Raw genomic sequence first — 20,751 nt, forward strand, 5'->3', positions numbered from 1 at the left:
TGTGACGACGTATGCTAGGTGGAGCGTTGTAATAAAATTCGTTCGCTGTTGGTGCGCCGTGAAGCTGCGCGACACCGCTACCAAGATCCTGCCGTACGAGAGCGGGAGGCACTAGTGACACGGCATACACACACAGCGTTTCTCATGTCTTTAAATGATGATCAACTCGGTGAATCACACGGAAGATTCACGGTTTAACGATGATTCCATATCGGAGCTTCGCCCATTCGTCATCATTAACCCCGTGGATATGCTGTGATTTTTTATTTGTGCAATTTCTCACTGGCAAGCAATAAACCTGGACCATTAAATTCTATTTCCGAGACCCGTTCTCCGTTTTCTGCCTTTTTAGGTTCGTACGAGTTTGTATGTGTGATGTGCAATGTGTCTCTTCTATTTCTCTTTTACTCACCTATTCTACTCCACATGTGTGGAGTAGCACAACTTGACATGTTTACAGTCTAACCTCCCAATACAGTTTCTGTATTCCTTTTCTTCTCTCTCGCTCTCTGTATGCATCTGTACATAACTTCAAGATTTGTCGGCGCGCTAGGCAGTCAACTGATGATGCGACCTCAGGGGCCTAGGTAGTCAACTGATGATGCGACCTGAATGGCCATATGGGCTTCAAATGTTCGCTTGTTCTTTGTATTTTGTGTAGATGGCACCTAAACTTAGTGTAATAAGTGAAACTCGCTGTTGACTGCTGTGGCTGTCCTCCTTTTTTTTAATGGATGACGACGCGCACTTATAGCAAGCAATCTTGTTGGTAAATAGGCAGCGCCTGGTGCCATTCAGAATTAAATAACGTTCAAGGCTATATGCACGTTATTCGAATCGCGGAATTAAAGCGTCGTAATTAGCTCTGCATTTTTCGTCCCTGTACGCTGCGAAGAGCGTTCAGCGCAGCTTATCGTCATTTCAGCACCTTTATTTTAATACTGTAGACAAACATTTGTTCTTTCTCGATTCACTATATAAAGGACACCAGAAGCATTGCTCTACCGTATATATTATATGTTTTATTTTTACTGCTACTACTGCAGTTTTCTCGGAGTACCTTCGAGCTCGGCGCGCCACTTCTTCATACAGCTAATAAGAATCTATGGCATCTATCTCTTAGAACAGAACTCCCGTTACTGGGACAATGTGCCCAGTTAGTAGCGGCACGCGGACTGCGAGAACTTGTAACAGGCAGGCCTCTGTGCTTAATAGGAAATGAGGTCGACATTGTGAGAATTAAGAACAAGTTCTTTAGAAGGCGACTTGTTTCTGGTGTGACGCCCGACTGGCGGTTTAGGGCTCGGAATTGCAAAAATATTATCTAGCCTGTCTCGTTTGTTAGAGCGAATTCCAAACACCAGACATATTAGCGAATGCAGTCGGCCACTGCCAAAGTGACAATTGTGAAAAGATGACTTTGAGAAATCGGCCCCCGAACGCGAGGAATCGCTGATGTACACTTTCATGGTCCTTCAGTTATATTCTTTCTTCTATAGTGCCCCATGTTTGTGTCTTCTGTTGTTCTCGGTGAACTGGAGTGTATCACTCCGCTGAAATGCAGTGTTCCGCAACATCTTGTCTGGAATCTTTAAGGTCTCTACGCCACCATGATCCCACACATGTATAATGGAGCTCAATGCGACCTCAGTTAGGTCAGTGTAGCTGCCGTATAGGTGGCGAGCGAACGAGCGCAGGAAAGCAATGCCGGCTGCGCGAGTGGGACGGGCGGTGGGTGGGACACGTGCAAAGGAAGCTTAGAGCCCCCTGCCCGATGACCCCTGCACGCATGGGGGCGGGAAGAGCCGCTCCGGGTGATATGGCGCTGCTCCTCCCGGCCCCAATTAGGGCGCGAGGGGAGCCGCAGCTGCCCGGCCGCCAGCTGCCGCTCGAACGCGCGGGGCGGCCCACAGCGGGGAGGACTTGGCTCATCGCGGGCCCTCCGTAGACGGCATCACCAGATTTCTCTTACTCTACTTTTGTTTTTGTTTTATTTTCCAGCCACGCACAGAAGGACGTGTTGGGTCCCGGTTCGACAGGGAGTAATGGCTGACGCTCGGCACAGTTTTCTTTTTTGTTCTCGTTTTCCTTCTAGCTGGCACTAGTATTCTTGAAGAGGCACCAATGCCTGTGCCAACTTATGCGATACGGTACCCCTAGAAAGCGCCGTGCTGGAAAGTCAAGTCGGGTCACGCAATCTAGGACTTCCATTCGTCCGAAGCAACTGTGACCGCTCGGGAGATTCGCTTTTATTTCTCCCTGGTCGAATGGTTAAGTCAATGAAACGATTAAATTCTGCCTGGTCGCCAAGCACCCATTTAATAACCTTCATATTTACGCTTAATTCATTAATAAAACTATGTATTTAGTTGTGGAGCCCAGCAAGGAACGTCGTGAGAAGCTTGATTTGTCACCGCACGTGTGAAGCACTAAAGAAGCAACTGAGAAGCGCGACGGCGTACGCTGTTAGACTAGTCCGGAAGTGTCCAGAAGTGTATAAGACACATGCGATGTATGAGTGAATATTGTACGTGGCTTAGTATTAATCGCTTTGAGCATCCGACATACTATATTACCTTTTTTTCCTTTCTGTTATAGTGTTAAATAATCTGCATCTAAAGCGGGCGTCAGGTATACGTGCGTGCAATGGTTTGTATTACCGCAGTGTAGCGCGAAAGCGCATGTTCCTGCAATAAGAACATGTTAATAGGAATAAAACAGTGATCATCTAATGGACCAGAGCCCATATATTGCAGCTAATTTGTTAAGCCTATTCTGTGTAGCTCTGGGACACTTCGAAAGTGTCGCAGAACCCGCACTTTCGAATTTAAATGAAAAATTTTCACATTTGCCAAGCCGCGTGAATGAAGTTTCCGTTCTAATTATTTCTTTAGAAACGCTGACGGCGTCGACGCATTTTTATAACGTCTTTTATCCTGGCTGAACCAGTTGTAGCGGTCTCGTATATCGTGTCGCCTGTTTACAGCGATATTAATGCGTGAAGCTGAGGCGCCAAGGCTATTTTGCCCTCTCGTGCTTTGCAGAAATTCCAATTCATTCTCATCGGCGCGAGCCCCTTTTATATTTCGGATATGTGGGCTGAATTAGTTCCGGCGAACAAGAGCTGTACTGGGGCCATCTTCTCTGCGAATGCTGTAAGTCACTTTATTGTGCAGTTCGGGGTGTCTGTTGCTTATTTTGGGTGGCGGTAAATACGGCCAGCGTTCATCTTCGTAACAGTCAAGAAGCCACGGCGCGCTCGTAAAACGGTGAGGCTCCGTTTTCAGGGCGGCGCTGTGCATCTTTACATGAATTTGTTTTTATGGCGCCACGCGGTAACGCTTTCCGACCACCGCTGCTCTTGCCATGGCGGATGTGTACAGCTTGGACACGTGTATCCATCTTGTCTGCTGTCCACGCACTCGCAAACACGCCGACGGTCGTTTTACTGCATGGATGCCATAGCATTACAGGGGAACTGCACTAACTTTGAGGGGGAGCGGGGGTGTCTAGCGGAAAATATGGACCGATTACGGAAACAGTGCAGTTACCTCGAAATAGTGGTGTCAAATGCAACGTGTGGAAGTTCTAGAGTGAAGAGTTTCGGATGCGACTAACGTAACAGATGTTTTGAAATCATAGCGATTTTGGCACTAGATGAACACGCGCGCTATAGTGTTTGAGAGATTACATGTACATTGGGCTGCTTTGCATAAAATACAAATGTTCGATTCCACTGTCGGTTATTCATTTCCTTATACAAATTTCTAGCGGGCGTATTTCACCTATCTTGGGTATATTTAATTTAAAAAAAAAAAACTCAAGCGCTTTGAGAGAAAACGATTGAGTCACAGTGTGCTCATCAAATCGCGAGTTTATTGGAAATACGGGGTATAAAAAAGGTCACTTCGATATGCGAAGTGCGTAGCATTGCGCATGGTTCAAGCATGTAGATCCCCAAGCATCAGTCGCATGTTTAGAAACCTGGTATAGTGTAGCATTCCGTTCTAAGTTTTTTATAAACTGGGGAGGGGAAGGCCTTAATTACTTTGCGATGTGGTCGCCATTGTTAATAATTAAGAAATTGTATTGTTCTTTAATCAAATCTACATTTTTGGCATCACTTATTGGATTCCGGAGCCACGAAATGCTCGTACAGAAGGTCCAGACATGCATATGATTTTCTAATCTCGTGGTCTAATACTGATAGCGTAAATGGTCGGCTCACGCGAACTACTTTGGCTTGCGAACTTTGTGCGCAATTGGCCCGGTTCACTTGTTAGTTGGTTCGGATACACAGAGAGATTCGCAAGAAGAGGTGCCGTTTGATCGTTATGTAGAAAATTTTCGTTGGTTTTGCGGCCGGCAAGTGACAATGGACTGATTTAGTTGGACGTCCACAACAGCTCTATACGTGCGCAGCCTGCTATTGAAAATGGCTGACAGGTTGCGTCCGCAAGCAGCCGAGGACGTCGAACTAATTATGTCTAATAGTGAGTTTTAGTGTTCTGTACGTAGCGTCTGTAACAGCGTTGTGTACGCCACAGCGTCGCGTTTTGCATAAAGCGCATGCGCAGAAGCTCTGCCCATGCGCATTATGTCAAATGCACCTTTCTCTAGTACGCAACGCCATTACGGACGCTACGCTCACAGTACTGAAACTCAGTAGTAGGGAGTGTTAGAATAGAGTACACAAAGCTTTGCGTTAGCGTTTGTCGCCGCTGCGCATGTGTCATACGCTATTCTCTTGCGGACACCCGGTAAGTGACGGAAATAGCGCACGCACGTGGCGAACACTGTCTGTGAGTACCCTGTCCTAAAACTTCCTAATCACTTCTGCAAACACGGAACTTTGTGAAATCGGTCTTCTATCGGTCTTAGAGTGCTAAGTGCAAAAATGTTGGTTAGGAAAAGGTGAAATTACAGACCGCGCTGAGCTTGGCGAAAAAAAAAAGCATGAATGAAAAAAAAAATGTATGCCTGCAGCATACGTGACTTTTTACAGACACCGAGCTTCGCACACTAAGTTACCGAATGTCCGTGAGTATAGCTTTGTATAAGGTTGGACGAAGAGCGAACAACATTCATTATTCGGTTACGCCGGGGGAAGGTGCAATGATACGAATGAGGAGCAGACAGGATCAGGTTAGGCCCCTTGTTCACAAAAATTTATTGCGCTGGAATTTTTCGTAAGTGAAAGTTCTACCTAACCCGGTATACTGGACATATGTTAGCGAAGGCGTGTACGAGAAATACCAAATAGCACTTGGAACGAGAAACTTTATGAATTCGGTCCTGGAAGAGAAATATACGTGTTGCTTTGCGTAACGTGCCACCAGACTACGTGTTGAATCGAGTTTATGCGAATACTTTCGCGTGGTTCTCAGTCTCCAGGGCGCAGGCGCTGAAGCAGCACGTTTCGCCACGCGGTTTCCTATTTCTGGAAACGTTCAACAATGCATGGCCGATTATCAGAATCTTAAGCCACTTTGTCGAGAAAAGGACGCGTGCGCGCGTTCGTACGAGCATTCTTGTCGAAACGCTGGCCGAGGTTCCCTTGTTCGTTCATCGCTTCAAGTATCCATATTCCCGTAAACCCTTCTTCTGCTAATTATTGTTTGGGGATCTATTCTCATACACAATGCCAATCACTTATTTTCGGGTATACAGTATCCTTCACTATATGTGTTTTTGGTGAAGTGCATTCAAGTGCTATATCTCATAATATTCAAATGCTATATCATAATATACTATGAGAAATAATATTCAAATGTTCCGACATTGAGCAGCACCCCCGCGGCTTGACGCAGTAAAAGTGGACCAGCATTCGTGCGACAAATTTTGGCTGCTTCATCGTGTGAATTGGGACGCCCAGGTTTGGATCGCATGGATAACCAAACTTGACCTACAAGCAAAGATGCACCGGCGGCCATTCAAACCTTTATGTGCATTATCGTCATGCATATTGGAATTTACACGGTATTTGCATGTGCTTCGTTGTGAGGCGAAACATATATTCATAAATAGATATCATTAACTGAGCGAACATTGTTATGTCATCGCCCCTAAACATCAAGCACGAACGCCCACAAAAAAAAAAACGAAATGAAACGAACGTTCTGCAGATTCGTACTTTGAAGAAGCGGCGGTAATGTCTTTGGTAATGATATGTCGACCATCGTGATTGGCTGAAATATTTTGCTACCAACATTTCAGCGTAAAACGTTGCTTTGAATAAGGACCCCGAGGACGTTGAGCATGCATAGGGCTAACCTCGCACTCGTGCGCGCAAATAAATGGTTGGGAGATGATGAGAGTGGCATATTCCAGTGCCCTGACTCAAGTCACGCTAGCCGACGGCCTAGTGATTTGAGCCAGCGCTCTGCATAAAGAAGGCTGAGTACCCACCTGCTGTGCCAGCTGACGCTGCTGGACAGCCTGCCTCTGGAGCAGTGCCCGGAGTTCGGCCCTCTCTCCGGCAGCCTGCGCGGCGCCGGCCTCGCGCCGTTGTTGTGCCGCCCGAAGTGCCTGCAGCTGGTCTCGAAGGTCAGCCAGGTCTGCCCTGAGCCGCGCCGCCTCTCCTTCAAAGCCCCGGCTCAGGCCTAGGGCAACGGTCACATTGTCCTGCCGCGACAACTCGGCGAGTTCGGCCTTGATCTGTTCGACGGTGCTGCGCAACCAGTCCACGGAGGCACGGTGCGCACGGTCGCGGGCTTCAGTCCTCGATAGTTCGTCGCGTTGTCCCGAGCGTAGGGCATCTAACTGCAGCTGAAGCTTGTCCAAGTCGGCCCTGAGCAGCGCTTGTGCGTCGGCCGGTCGCTCTCGCGCCACCTCTTGCAGGTCGCTCCGCACGCGTTTCAGCTGGTTCTCCAGTTGGTCCAGAGATTGACGCTCTTGCTCCAGCACGCGCAGAGACCGCGCGAAGGCTCGCTGCTCTTCGTGCTGCCGCCGCGGCCGGCGACGCCTGGGAGGACGTGCTGTGGTTGCAGGCGCGGTGCTCATTGTCCATGGCGTAGTGGCTTCCAGCCGTTCTTCCAGCCGTCGCAACGCCGCGCGGTCCTGGTCGCGGCCGCGCTGCAAGGCTTGCAACTCTGCACGGAGTTCGCGCACCACGTGGCCCAGCGCAGCGTCATTATCCGAAAGGCCGGCGTCGCCGAGTTGCCACAGGCACATGACCAGCAGCAGCGCGAAGCTGCACCGTGTCATCACGATCGCGCACTGTCGCATCCGTACGACCCAAGGAGTGTCACAGGTCCTGGAAGCCGTGTCCAGCACCGACCGTCCCGTGCACGCGGTCAGCGCGCCCTCCGCCGCGCGCGTCGCCGAAGGCGCCCGCCGGGACTGCCCGGTTGTCGCTGTGAAGCGCGCGCCGAGGCACGCCGAGTCTGTGGTGATGTTATCCGAACGCGACGTCCTTGCCGACCTGATTCAGCCCGCTGCTGCGGCGATTCTGGCTTCAGCACCCCAGCCTCGCGGCATGTCTCTCCGTTGAGCGCTCCCTCCTCTTGGCTTCTCTTTCCCTTGCTGCTTCCTTCTCTCTCGCAGCCCTCGCTCGTTCGATTTCTTTCGGATCGAGCGCTTTCGTTCGCTCTGCGCGGCCTGCCTCTTGTTCCAGTCCTTTTTTGCAGCCGCCGTTCGTTTCCTCTCTGCTTCCTCCCTTTCTTGTATTCGTGGTTGTGGGTCCGTCTTTCTTCCCTTCCCATTGGCGTCGAGATCTGCACCTGGTGGCCGCCAACTTCGTTTTGTGTGCTCTTTTATTCGTCACATCCCATGCTTTCCGGCTCGGATTTTAAGGTTCACAATGTCCACGCTTTGTACGTTCCCATCCGCTCACATATATATATATATATATATATATATATATATATATATATATATATATATATATATATATATATATATATATAATGACTTTGGCATAGTAGACAACATTCAAATAGAGAATTAATACTAAGGAATTCATAGAGTAAATAGTGTAATTTAATTCGGGCTGTAAATTATGTAACAAGGAAATAAATTAATGCAAACGCGTGAGTTCCCATCTTTCTTGCGGCAGGTTGTTCTTTCGTCTACTTAGAATTATCCGTAGAGGACGCAGAGAGAATTAACGTGTAGCAACTGTTGTACCCCCCCGGGCCTGTGGTGGCTCCTGGTTTGTCACCGGTACTATTTGCATCCGTGTTTCGAAGGCTGAAATGAAATAATGGTTCTGCGCCGTGGTATCTATTAAGGAACCCCACATGCTCAAAATTAAGCCACATCTCTCTGGTACGGCGCCTCACATGACCCATGTATTGTGGTTTAGTGGTGCTACAATCAATCAATCAATCAGTCATTCAATCAATCAATCAATCAATCAATGTGTGGGCTACATTTATTTATACGGGTATTTTAATGGTTATGACTTCCTCCTGGTTGTATTTTGTGAATAGTAAGGCTCGAAGGGTTGCCTACACCCACACAGTGGAAGTGCCGTCGTATTTGGCTTCCCGTGCCATTGGCGTTCTTAAGGCCGCGATTTCCGCGAGGCGGCACAATCCGGAGATTTCACGCGTGTGTTGCTATTCGGCTTTTTCTTCCCATCTTGCAAGGCTTTGTCGTACATTGAGGAAAAGGAACTACCTCTGTGGGCGGATTATTTCATTGTGCGCTTGTTGGATTCTTCCACTCAACTAACGAAAAATGAAAGAGGATGAAATAGCCTGAGGAATGTGTGTTATGATTTTATGTTTCTTGTTTATTTAATATGCTGGACGTTTTGGTAGTCCTTGTTTCTTTTTGTCGGCCTCCGATTTTGTTGAAGTCAGTTGACTAGCTTGTTGTTTCGTTGTCGCTTTCTTTCTTTTTTTCCCCTTTTTTTAGGGATAACCCTCGTTGGTAGAGCATTTGCCCAATTGATAAAAAAGCAAGAACAGAGAGAATCTGTGTGATATTTCTTCTTAAGGTGAATTTTGGGTGGTCTTTTCTTATTTATTGCCGCACGCCGTTGATCTGTTCCAAATCCCAGCGTGCGCGCAGGGCAGGATGAAGACCTTCGTGATTCGGGACGTCTATATAGTATTGACAGAGGAAAACAACAAGCCCTTTGATACCGGATGGCAGTAGTTGAGCTGGTGATGCGATCTCCGCCATGGCTTTGCAATATCGGAGTAGTAGAGACACGATGTGTTTGGTCGTCCCTCGAGGCTGTATACTTTCAAGCGTTTTTTTGTCTTCCGTTCATTTCAGCCTCCGTGACTGGCTTGCACTTATCCTTACCGTTGGCATCGTCGGAATTGGGCACTGGGCTATATACATGGATGATAAGAAAGTAAGCCTCCTTTGAGACATATAGCCTCTGTGATGGCTATAAATCTATATATAGTCTATGGCTTAATAGATTTAACTCTGTATATTGCTGGTCTCCTTGAGGAAGCTATATAGTTAACTCTATCGTTGTTCATAGAGTTCAGTGGAATGTCTCCTGGTGATTTCTCAACTTCTTCATTCATTTGATGGCATGGTGGGGATTGGTGGACGGGCTGGCGGCGCACGATGTCCTGGTGTGGCCTTGCCAGCGGCCCACTCGCATCACTGTGGCCTTTCATTGCGTTGGAGAGGGGCATTCAAAAGCGAAGCTTTCTTTGCTAACGTCTGCTGTCCTCGTTGACCGTGCCGCGACCACGATATTAATTGATGAAATGAATAAGCGAAACGCGGGAGATGAAGTTATGCTGCTTCAAAGCGTCGAAGTGGCATATTGAATGCTGTAAAAGCATTCTTCTTCGGTACTGTTTGTTGGCGATCACGGGAAGCTGTATGCAAGAGGATTGGATCCTTACTTAACAATCCTCGTGACCGGGGACTTTGCTATCTCTGGGATCGCACCATGTATATACTTTTCATTGTGAAATCTCCGTGAGCGGCTATATTTAGCACGAAATCAAGTCAGCAGGCGTTTTAAACGCCACAGAAGAAAGCTTAAGAACTGCACTTTTGTAAAGGAGTTATATGCACCTAAAGCCATATATCCGTTGTAGGGGCTATATTGAGGTTCTTTTTATTTCTACAGTGGTTACTTCCGTAGAAAATGCAAGGGAGGTTAACGAATGCAAGTTTCGGGTTCCCCTTGTCTGGGGATGGTGAAATACCCGACTGTAAAGAGGACAAAGATGGAGAAGGAGGAAAGCACAAGAAGGAAATACGCCCAAATCAGACGCGTTAAAAAAGCGGGCCGGTGGATCGAACGCTTGCAAAGCCGTCTGATGTGGTGCCGTACAGAATTCTTCCAACAGAAACAGGGCTTCCAACTTGTTGAGTATACGATGGAAAGAGAATGTTCCAGTGCACTGTACTGTGGTCTCTGGCTTAGGACATGCCGTATTTTGTTTCTTCGTCGCCGAAATTTACGTGACTGCAGTGTAGGTCAACCTTTTAAGGAATGCTGTATGTATACAGGCACATGTCGATGCGACGCCCAGCCATAGGCAACACAAGAGGGTCGCATTTTGAAGTGCTATAGAAATTCGCCGTAGAAGAAAGCCTACAGGACTATCTATTAATGATTCATCGTATATAAGTGTGTAGAAGAGGAAGCAGCAGCCGAGAAAATTTGATGAAAATAACAAGATGCAATAATTATCAATCCACGTGAGGGGCTCCAATTCACAAAATCAGACTCACGTGCTTCACCACGAGAACTTCGTGGCATCACAATATTTACGTGCTGAGGTCCGGTGTAAGCAATGTCTTGCGCTTCTCTGCCGTCTCGAATGATAGCCATCTTAGATGACAGCTTTCTTGAATGAGCGCTTCCGTCACCGATCAAAGTTATCTACGTCTCGATGTGCGCCTTATGTAACTCGTATAAAAATATTGCTTTCAGACACACTTTTCTTTCTCTGGGTTAAAGCGTCACTTCTTGTCAGCATAGGAAGTGGCACGCTAGTGGGGAATGCCGGGTCTTCTCATCTTACATGATTTTTTCTCTTTTGATCGAGCGGTGCTATAAAAGTATAATTATAACATGCGAAATGTTCCGCTTTTTAGCTTTGACTCGGCTGCAGTCATATAGTTCAATTTATTTGCGTTAAAAGAGGAAATGTGACCGCCTATTATCTTTAAAGTACTTGGAACTTCTTGAATACATACACACTGTTAGCTTTGTGCTAGTACTTTGCCGCGGGGTCTGAAGAAAAAGAAACCCGAGCCCGAATACATAATACATTTTATTGCGATGTCAGTTATATGGGCATTATGGGCAAGTTTTTGCCATCGCTGTCACGTACCGTGCATGTATTCGTATGTGTATATTGTCACGTAAGAGTGAGGGTAGCCCGAAGACAGGAGACCGGGAGGCTCGTAGAAATAGAAGGAGATCCGTTTATTTGGCGGACTTGCGCCCACTAAAGGAAAGCAGACACATCGGCTTAGCGGGTGGCGAACAGCGTGTTCGATGGCCGACGGGGAACAGAATGTCCGACTGGATTGCAAGGCGCGTTCACCATCCGAGATACAGTCGCCGAAGCATCTGGCGCTACCTTGTTATCAATGAATGGTCGACGTGCGGGCCACGATCTTCGCAGATGAATCGCGGTGCATCCTGGACCACGATAAGGCCGCGTGCCGGTGGTATCGGCATGCGCAACACTATCCGCAATACGCTTCGAGGCAATATAATAAAAGGCACAAATAAATATAATTCAGATGAAAAAAAAATGGCCCCGTATCTGCATGTTTCACTGCAAATGTCGTCGAAAGACGATAGTCTTGCGTCTGGATAGAGTGAACAAAACGTTTATTTGATATTTTGCGCGAGAAAATCGGTTAATTTTATTGTGGAGACACTGCGTTAGAGTCTCTCGATCCGTGCAGCAAAGGCGAGCGAGCGCATCAAGACACGTTAGACACGATCGCTACCTGGCAGTTATCTTCGAAAACGAAGGAAGGCGTGCGCGCCTGTCTCGGAGGCGATAAGGTGTAGAAAGCAAAGTGACTGGCAGGTGCCACCACCGTGTCGTCTTAGCAAGCGTTGGAAACACTTGCTTTTTCGATCATCGCGTTGCATTGTCAGCGCAGCGTGATAAGCGCTACGGTACTTGGAATTACTTATGTATGCCCTCTCTAGTATAAAGACACACATACAAAATATTGACATGTTGTTATGCTGCCTCAGATATGCTTGATAAATAACTTTTTAATTGACAATTTTGCACAAGTAGGAACGCTAAAATTTGAGCAATATTGGTGGGCGCTGCGGATGGGGTTGGCCGCTTGGGGTATCGTTACGGCGGACAAACAGACAAATTTACAGACAGACCAAAGCGTTTGCGTCGAAGTATCCAAAGAAATACTATCGTATCGTATTTAAAAGTTTTTGTAAGCGCGTGACCGGAGATTAGAACCTGCGAGCCTTCGCTCCGCAGCGCGCTGCTTTAGAAAATTACGTCATGCGCCGTTCTTACTCTGACGTGAAATCGTTTTGACGTGAAGTCTGACGTGAAATAGTTTTGAATTAAAGCCACTGGCAATAGTTATACGATGGTGTAGAGCATTTACGATACAATTTAAGCATTACCAGACGCAAAGCTAGAAATTACTCTAAAAAACTCGCAAACAAAACTTTCGCTGTCGTTGGTTTTTTAAGCAGCGAGCAACAGTTTGCCGATAAGGAAGCAAGCACAAGAGAACACGTGCTAAATGCACTGACTACGGCGAGTGTGGAGCCATAATAACGCTCTGTACAGCCAACGCAATTGTGCGCCGCCTTCCATGGTTGCATTCTGTCGCGCATGCGACCGACGCGGCACCCGTGGCCATCCTGGCCGTTTTCCACGTAAAAGCCCACCGCCGTAAGCATTGTGCAACCGCAGTAACCTTGTGCACGGTAAAGTGACACTCGAACGTGGTTGCTCTAAAGTCGAAGGGGCGAGCACAGCAAGCGATGCAGAAAAGTTGTTTTAAAAGCTGTACACATATTGAACACAAAACTGCATATGTGCACATGACGTCGTCAGCACAAATGTTTCGTTCGTTGTACCACACATGGAACATTGCACAACCTTCAATGACCTGCAAGGAGTTGTTCGTCGTTGTTCCGTTTTGTCATGTTGCCCGAACGCGATTTCGCTGCGCACTTCAATTACTTCATCCGCCGCACGACACATGAATATGCGCGCTTGTTCTATGCACTATGAGGCCCCGCGGCCAACAGCAGGTTTCGTAAACGTTGCTACTAGTACAATAACCACTATATAGGAGAGCACTGCGTAGCCAACAACGCGGCAAAAAGCACGGATATTCTCCGCCGCGCGTCAGGACGAGACCTGGGGAGGCGCACGCACCGCCACCATGCCGCCGCCGCTCCCTGGTAGACCAACTACACTGCACAAAACGTAACCATAGCAACACCGCCATTGTACCCAGTAGATATGGTTGCCATGACGTCATTCCCTCCACACTTTTCCCGCAGCGCGCGCCGGCTGTGTATGCCCTTTCCTCTAAATGTTTCCTCCTTGGTTGGAACGCACAAGACGCCATACGTGGCAAAATTAAAATTATGCGAAACGTGGGTCATGCTGTACGTTGGCTGCTTTGCGCTTGCGTCGTATCGCTGGCGACCGATGCTATTGGCCTGGTGTGCGGCTGATGTCGGCGCTGTGAACCGCGCTTGCATGACGTCAGTTCGAGGATTCGCGCGCTTCATAAGCAGTTCAGTAGGTTATCTTGTGTGTGGTGACTACCGATGCGGTGCTAATAACCATGGGTGTCCACACACACACACACACACACACACACACACACACACACACACACACACACACACACACACACACACACACACACACACACACACACACACACACACACACACACACACACACACACACACACACACACACACACACACACACACACACACACACACACACACACACACACACACACACACATACACACACACACACACACACACACACGCACACACACACACACACACACACACACACACACACACACACACACACGCACACGCACGCACACACACACACACACACACACACACACACACACACACACACACACACACACGCACACACACACACACACACACACAACACACATATATATATATATATATATATATATATTCACAAGTAGAACCTGCTGTCGCCATTTAGTGCACAATTACTGAAGGTTGTCACATAATCTTTCTGGTCCTGTGCGCGGCGTATATAATCAGCGACAGCTATTTGTTATATTTTGATACACAAACGATGGCCCTGTGCAGCGTTGATAGGAACTACTTCGTGATGTCTGTTTCAGTGAACAGACATTACTGAGACAAACTGCTATCATTCGCATCGCCCAGGGGGTGAAATAAGGCGGAACTCGGGCCCTCCCCAAGTCACACCATGCAGCACCTACTCCTTAAGCCTCCTCTTACTGCAATATTTATTTATTTATTTACTTCTTTATCTATTTTTTTATATATTTATTGTACCCTCAAGGCTTTACATCATTATAGAGGGGAGGGGCAATAACAACTACAAAATACAAGATAACATTCCGACTGAGCCATCCGAAATACAATCATTATAAAAAATCAATAAAATAAAAAATACTATAAGGTATATTTGACAGAAAAGCGCAGTATATATATGAGAAACCAGAAACAAAAAATGAGGTTGTAGTATTACGTAAGCATATAGCGAATTCAAAGTGACGTATTTTATACATGGCGGAATGTTTCACGCTAATACTGACGTGTAATGCAGACAGGTGATTCCAGTCGCGGCACATTTTCAGAAGAACGGAGTACATCAACGTATTGCTACGAGGAATGTGTACTTTGAAGTTGTTATCTAAACGAGATCATATGAAGGGGGCTGGCTGTATTCAACGTGATTTTAAAACGTTATCCTGATAAAATATTTTATCATTGCGGTTCTCTAAAGTGGAATGCTGGGACAGTTGGTAAAACATATTCTGGAAACGTATGAGATTAATTGATTGATATGTGGGGTTTAACGTCCCAAAACCACCATATGAATATGAGAGACGCCGTAGTGGAGGGCTCCGGAAATTTTGACCACCTGGGGTTCTTTAACGTGCACCCAAATCTGAGCACACGGGCCTACAGCATTTCCGCCTCCATCGAAATGCAGCCGCCGCAGCCGGGATTTGATCCCGCGACCTGCCGGTCAGCAGCCGAGTACCTTAGCCACTAGACCACCGCGGTGGTGCTGGAAATGTATGAGCGCTCAAAGTAGAAGGAAGGAAGCACTTGACAGGAAAGGCGCTCAAGGACTTGACAGGAAAGCGTCTTTTCTGTCAACATGCTTCCTTTCTTCTATCTTGTGCGTTCATATATTCCCACATCGTCGTGGCAGCCCTGTCGAGACAGCACAATTGGGCAAATGCTATGGTAGTTTGTACGCGGGAACGTTAGGGAGCACTAGAATCATCGTGCGCACTGACGCGCGAGCGGGCTTGTCACGTGGCAATTTTTTTTTTGCATTTCGCGGGTATTTACAGTTTGTAAGAAAACACTAAAATTAAGAGTCATAAAGCTCTAAACTGTGTAATCGGACGCTTTGCGAACTGATGAGCAACTTTATCATAGGAATGTCCGGCCCATTTCCGTTGCTTAAAAAGTTAGTTAACGAGTGACATAATAAGACAATTAATAATAACACAAAGAATAGTCTGACTCACTCCTGGCAACAGTCAGCAACATGCATTTGATCGCGTCATTCATTGCGTGTGCCGGCATATTTCTAAACTCTGGCTAAGATAGCTGGGGTACCGTGTGTGTACATACATATATATATATATATATATATATATATATATATATATATATATATATATATATATATATATATATATATATATATATATATATATATATATGCGCGCGCGCGTGTGTGTGTGTGTGTGTTACACTGGTACCAGAATCGACGCCAGCAGGGAATGCTAGCCGTGCACCATGGCTTCAGGTGCCAATGTCATGCGCCGCCTTTACGTTTTTCTGTTGAGGTCACCCGCTTTCCAGTTTTGTTTGCTGCCCAAAGGAGAGAGCTACAGTGTCTTGCAGTGTTGCGCAGTTGCCGCTCCGGAATTAGAGCGATTCCTGAATCATTCCACATTTTCGGCGCCCCGATATAGAATGGGGACAACGCTCGGAGAAATGGAATGGGAATGGAATTACGTCTTTTCCCGAAGATGGAACACGTTTTCGCCTATGCGCTGCGTTTGAAACTACTAACTGTAGTAGGTTAAATACTTAATTGAACAATAAGGAAGTATTTTTAAAATGGCTTGGCCTATTACAAGCACGGGACATTTATAAGCAACAAGTCTACTACAATCTCTTCTTTATAAACGGTGTTGCTCTGAAACACCTCTTTCGAGCAGTTCATGTTTGCGACGCGCAACACATTGTTAGGTAGACGGCAATTATAATTTACCCAATTTTGATTACTGAAACAAAAATAAAGATTCCGTCTGTAACTTGCACTGCTTGCGACCGTTATTGCCGCTTTTAAAGATCGCTAGGGCACCTCAGCACTTTTTATGACGTAGTTATTGCCAAATAACGAGTGGCCGATCGCTGGGCATGTTGTTGTTGTATAAACACTTGTTTGAGCTGATAAAAATAAAGTTGGCCAGTTATATTGAAAGCGGCTAGTGACCGCTGCTGCTTTAGCCCAGGTCATGAGGTGTTCCCGAGTCTCGATCTGAGAGATGGTCAACCTTCACTCCCAAGGCCGGGGTGGGGTCATTTGATTATTATCGTTATCGTTTTCCTAGAATCTCTTCTTCATTCGGTTACTACGAATCGGCGCATATGCGTGTTCGCATCACGGAGCAAAGAATGCATTGGGGAGGAATGTGTTTGAATATCTTATAATTAACATTATAATATCTGGCAAAACTGCTTAGCCTTCTTTAGCAGTATTTTGTCAGCATAAATATACGCTATGTCGTCATTTTAGCATTAACACTTTTAAGCTTAGACAATATCAGATAATCACAATTCATTCAAATATAGTGACCATGCATATACCAAAGGTAGCGGGAGGAGTGCCCCTAAAGGAATCAATAGTGTGGTTGTACTGCATCATACATGTCACTAAGCTACTGTTTCACAACCTTGTGAGTGGTTTCTGCATATTTTTGCAGTTGTTAACGCATCTGATGAAACCAGTTTTATGGGGCGTTGATTCTTAACTCAATAAAACTATCAAGATGTCCTTCATTCGTTGAGGAATTAAGGACATCTGTTTGGTTGAGGAATAGTCTGTTTTTTTTTATTCGGACTAATTGAAATGAATGGATTCGCGGCACGTTTTAATTCCCCGGAATGAAATTGAAATGGAATGGAGGTGCCCATTCCGCAACGCTGGCGCCTCGGGACAACGCGAGTGAAAGAGTATAGTAGAATCGCTTGCGTTCTGCGCATGTGCCCTGCATAGTGGTAGAGTGTACTAGAAGTGTTACTGGTGGCTCGAAAATGTCTTGGGTTGCCTGTAGCTCCCTGGGTCTCTGATTTCGAAACTCTCTAGTGTTTTGCTGGAGTTGGGATGTCGCTATCACATTCATTGCTTTGCCCTTGCGGTGGACCTGTGCCTTTATTATAGCGAAGGCTGTTGTGAGATCACAGCAAGGGTCGCGTGCGTCGTAGTTGTCCGCCGCCGCCGGTGTCCGTAACCAGTATCAGAGGTAATAAGATAAAAGACTAAGTAAATAAAAACCACCAAGGACACAGTGGGATTCCAATCCGTTTCCCCTGCCCGGAATTCCACCACAGACTCGCCGGTGCTCGAAACTGCGTTGCAAACTGGCCTTATGCAGGCTTCATGCCTGCAAAGGAATCGCGTGAATGCGAATAACACAGCCTTATAGAACAGCAAAAAAACAACCAGGTGTCACACATTGCGAATTGCGTAATGGCTTGGTTGTCTGATGCTGCAACCAAGTGTGGAGAAAAAGACGAGCCGCCGTCTCTATGGAGAAGCCCACAGTCGACCTGCTCTTTGTTCGCCCGCGCCTAATATATTCTACTCGTAATGGTGATATTGCCACTCCTCGTCTTCTTCATAATTTTCAACACCAAATACAAAAGCTTCGGCCATAATTCTTTATCTTCGTCAGTCACAACATAAAAGAAATGCACAAAATTCTTGGCGGGGTGTAGCGGGTACCACGCGTCTCCGAAGAATGACGAAGGATGTCATAGAGAATGCCTCCGTACTACACAAAAATTGCGATGATTTATGGCGTGTAGTGGGTAGCCTTAGAAAAACACCAGGCCTGCGCGGAAGGCGCTGCACAGTCACAGCGCAAGCTGGAAGAGCGGCCTTTCAGAGCCTCTTCTAAACACTCATTGGGTAACTGCTGCAAGCACACTTGCTTGACACCCATCATGACATTAATAATAAATATTTTCGTGTAGTAGGCTGGCATTCGCTACGGTGTTTTTCGTCATTTTTATGAGAAGCATGGTATCTGCTAAGCACTTGCAAGAAATTTTGTGCCAATGGTTTATGCAGTGACTGACGACGATGAGGATTTATGACTGAAGCTGGTATGCGCCGCAGTTAATATCGAAACAAGAACAAGCTTTTGTAATAGCTTCGACCATTGGACGGCCCACTCGTTACGCTATTCGCATTGTGCAACAGTTGGTTCTTTTTTCGCTGTTTTTGAAACGCTTTATAAGTCGTATTAACGCGATTGCTTTCCCGACATCAAGCGTGCCTAAGGCAAGCTTGCCAACAACTCACAAGTATGTTGTGTGTACTTTACTGGTGACGATTTCATGCAGTCAAGAAAAAAAAAAGCATCGGCGTAGCTCAGTGGTAGAATACTGGGCTGGCACCCAGCGGACTCGTGTTCGAGCCCGACTGTGTCATTGGTGGTAGGTTTTTTTCTTCTAATTTCGCGCGATGGGATTACGGACAGGCGGCGGCGGACAATTTGCGCGTGGCCCGTGTTGTGATCTCATAACAGCTTTCGCTGTAAAAACTGGCCATCTTATATACGAAGTGTCTCTTGATGGGAAGGATACCAGAATCTTAGAATAATGCCAACATCACTTTAATCCATAAGAAAGGAGACGTCAAAGACCTGAAATATTGCAGGCCGATCAGCTTATTGTTCGTTCTCTATACAAACTATTTCCAAAAGTTATAATAGCTAATAAAAATAAGGTGACATTAAATATCAATCAACCAAAAGACCAAGCTGGATTTCGTGCAGGCTAATCCACAATAAACCATATTCATACTATCAATCAGGTAATAGAGAAATGCGCGGAATACAACCAACCGTAATACATAGCTTTCATAGGTTAGGAGAAGGCATTTTACTCAGTCGAGACGTCAGCAGTAATGCAGGCACGGAATCAAGGCATCGATGAACCTTACATAAACATACTGGAAGAAATCTACAGTGGATACACAGCCACCATGCACAGTTCTCCATAAAGAAAGCGAAAGAGTACCCCGCTGCGGTGGTATAGTAAATAAGGTACTCGGCTGCCGATCCGCAGGTCGCGGGATCGAATCCCGACTTCGGCAGCTGCGTTTTCGATGGAGGCAAAAATGCTGTGGGCCCGTGTGCTCCGATTCGGGTGCACGTTAAAGAACCCCAGGTGATCGAAATTTCCGGAGCCCTCCACTACGGCGTCTCCCATAATCAAAGGGTGGTTTTGGTGCGCTAAGTTCCACACAATAAACAATCAAAGAAAGCGACAGAATCTCAATAAAGAAGTGTGAAAGGCTGGGAGACACGATCTCTCAAATTATATTCACCGTGCGTTCGCAGGAGATTTTCGGGGTTCTAAATTGGGAAGAGATAGGAATAAGAGTTAAGGGAGTATCTCAGTATCCTGCGATTCACTGAGGACATTGTCTTGATGAGTAAGCTCAGGGGACGAGTTACGGCTCATGATTATGGAACGGAACACGGAAAGCAGAAGAGTGGGTCTGAAAATAATATGCGCAAAACTAAAGTGATGTGCAACAGTCTCGGCAGGAAACACCATTTTGCGATAGGTGAATACATGCTGGAAGTTTTAAAGGAATATGTCCACTTAGGACGACTATAGTAACAGTGGAGCCGAACCATGAGAGTGAAATAACCAGGGTGGAGCAGATTCGGCAACAATTCTGAAATCATGAATGGTAATCTGCCACTAACCTTCAAGAGGGAGGTGTAGAACAGCTGGATCTTGCCGGTACTTACCTACGGAGCAGAAACATGGAGGCTTACAAGGAGGGTAAAGCTTAAATTAAGGACGATGCAGTGAGCGATGGCAAGAAAATTGATAGCTGCAACCTTAAGAGACAAGAAGAGAGTAGTGTATCAGGGAACAAACCGGGGTTAAGGGAACAAACCGGGGTTAACATGGGCTGGGCACGTAACACGTAGGCAGGAAAACCGCTGGTCATTAAGGGTATATGGATTCCCAGAGAAGGCAAACGCCCGAGGGGGAGTTAGACGGGCTGATGAGATTAAAATGTTCGCAGGTATAACGTGGCCGCAGAAAGCACAAGAGCGGGTTGATTGGTGGATCATGGGAGAGGCCTTTGCCCTGCAGTGGGCTTAGTCAGGCTGATGATGATGGGTACTCTGCAAGTGTTCCTGTAGCAGTTACCCAAAGAGTGTGTTTGAAAAAGGCTCTGAAAAGCCACTCTTCCAGGTTTCGCTGTCACTATGTGGCGCGTTGCGCGCAGGCCTGCCTTTTTTTATCTTAGTAAATGT

General features: G+C 46.5%; 2 protein-coding genes across 4 annotated transcripts in view; one reads left to right on the forward strand and one right to left on the reverse strand.

The window, feature by feature from the left end:
* LOC119187619 (uncharacterized) overlaps window positions 1-7,433 on the reverse strand; it is a 61,357-nt gene extending 53,924 nt beyond the window's left edge. The window contains exon 1 of the mRNA XM_037435708.2: window positions 6,409-7,433. Within this exon, the coding sequence (XP_037291605.2) occupies window positions 6,409-7,227 (819 nt within the window). The 5' untranslated portion in view covers window positions 7,228-7,433. The remainder of the gene's footprint in view (window positions 1-6,408) is intronic.
* The window catches only part of LOC119187687 (uncharacterized), a 782,552-nt gene that overhangs the window by 294,094 nt on the left and 467,707 nt on the right, over window positions 1-20,751 (forward strand). The gene's annotated exons all lie outside the window — the stretch shown is intronic.

The sequence above is a fragment of the Rhipicephalus microplus genome, chromosome X, assembly GCF_043290135.1.
Source record: "Rhipicephalus microplus isolate Deutch F79 chromosome X, USDA_Rmic, whole genome shotgun sequence".
NCBI lineage: Eukaryota > Metazoa > Arthropoda > Arachnida > Ixodida > Ixodidae > Rhipicephalus > Rhipicephalus microplus.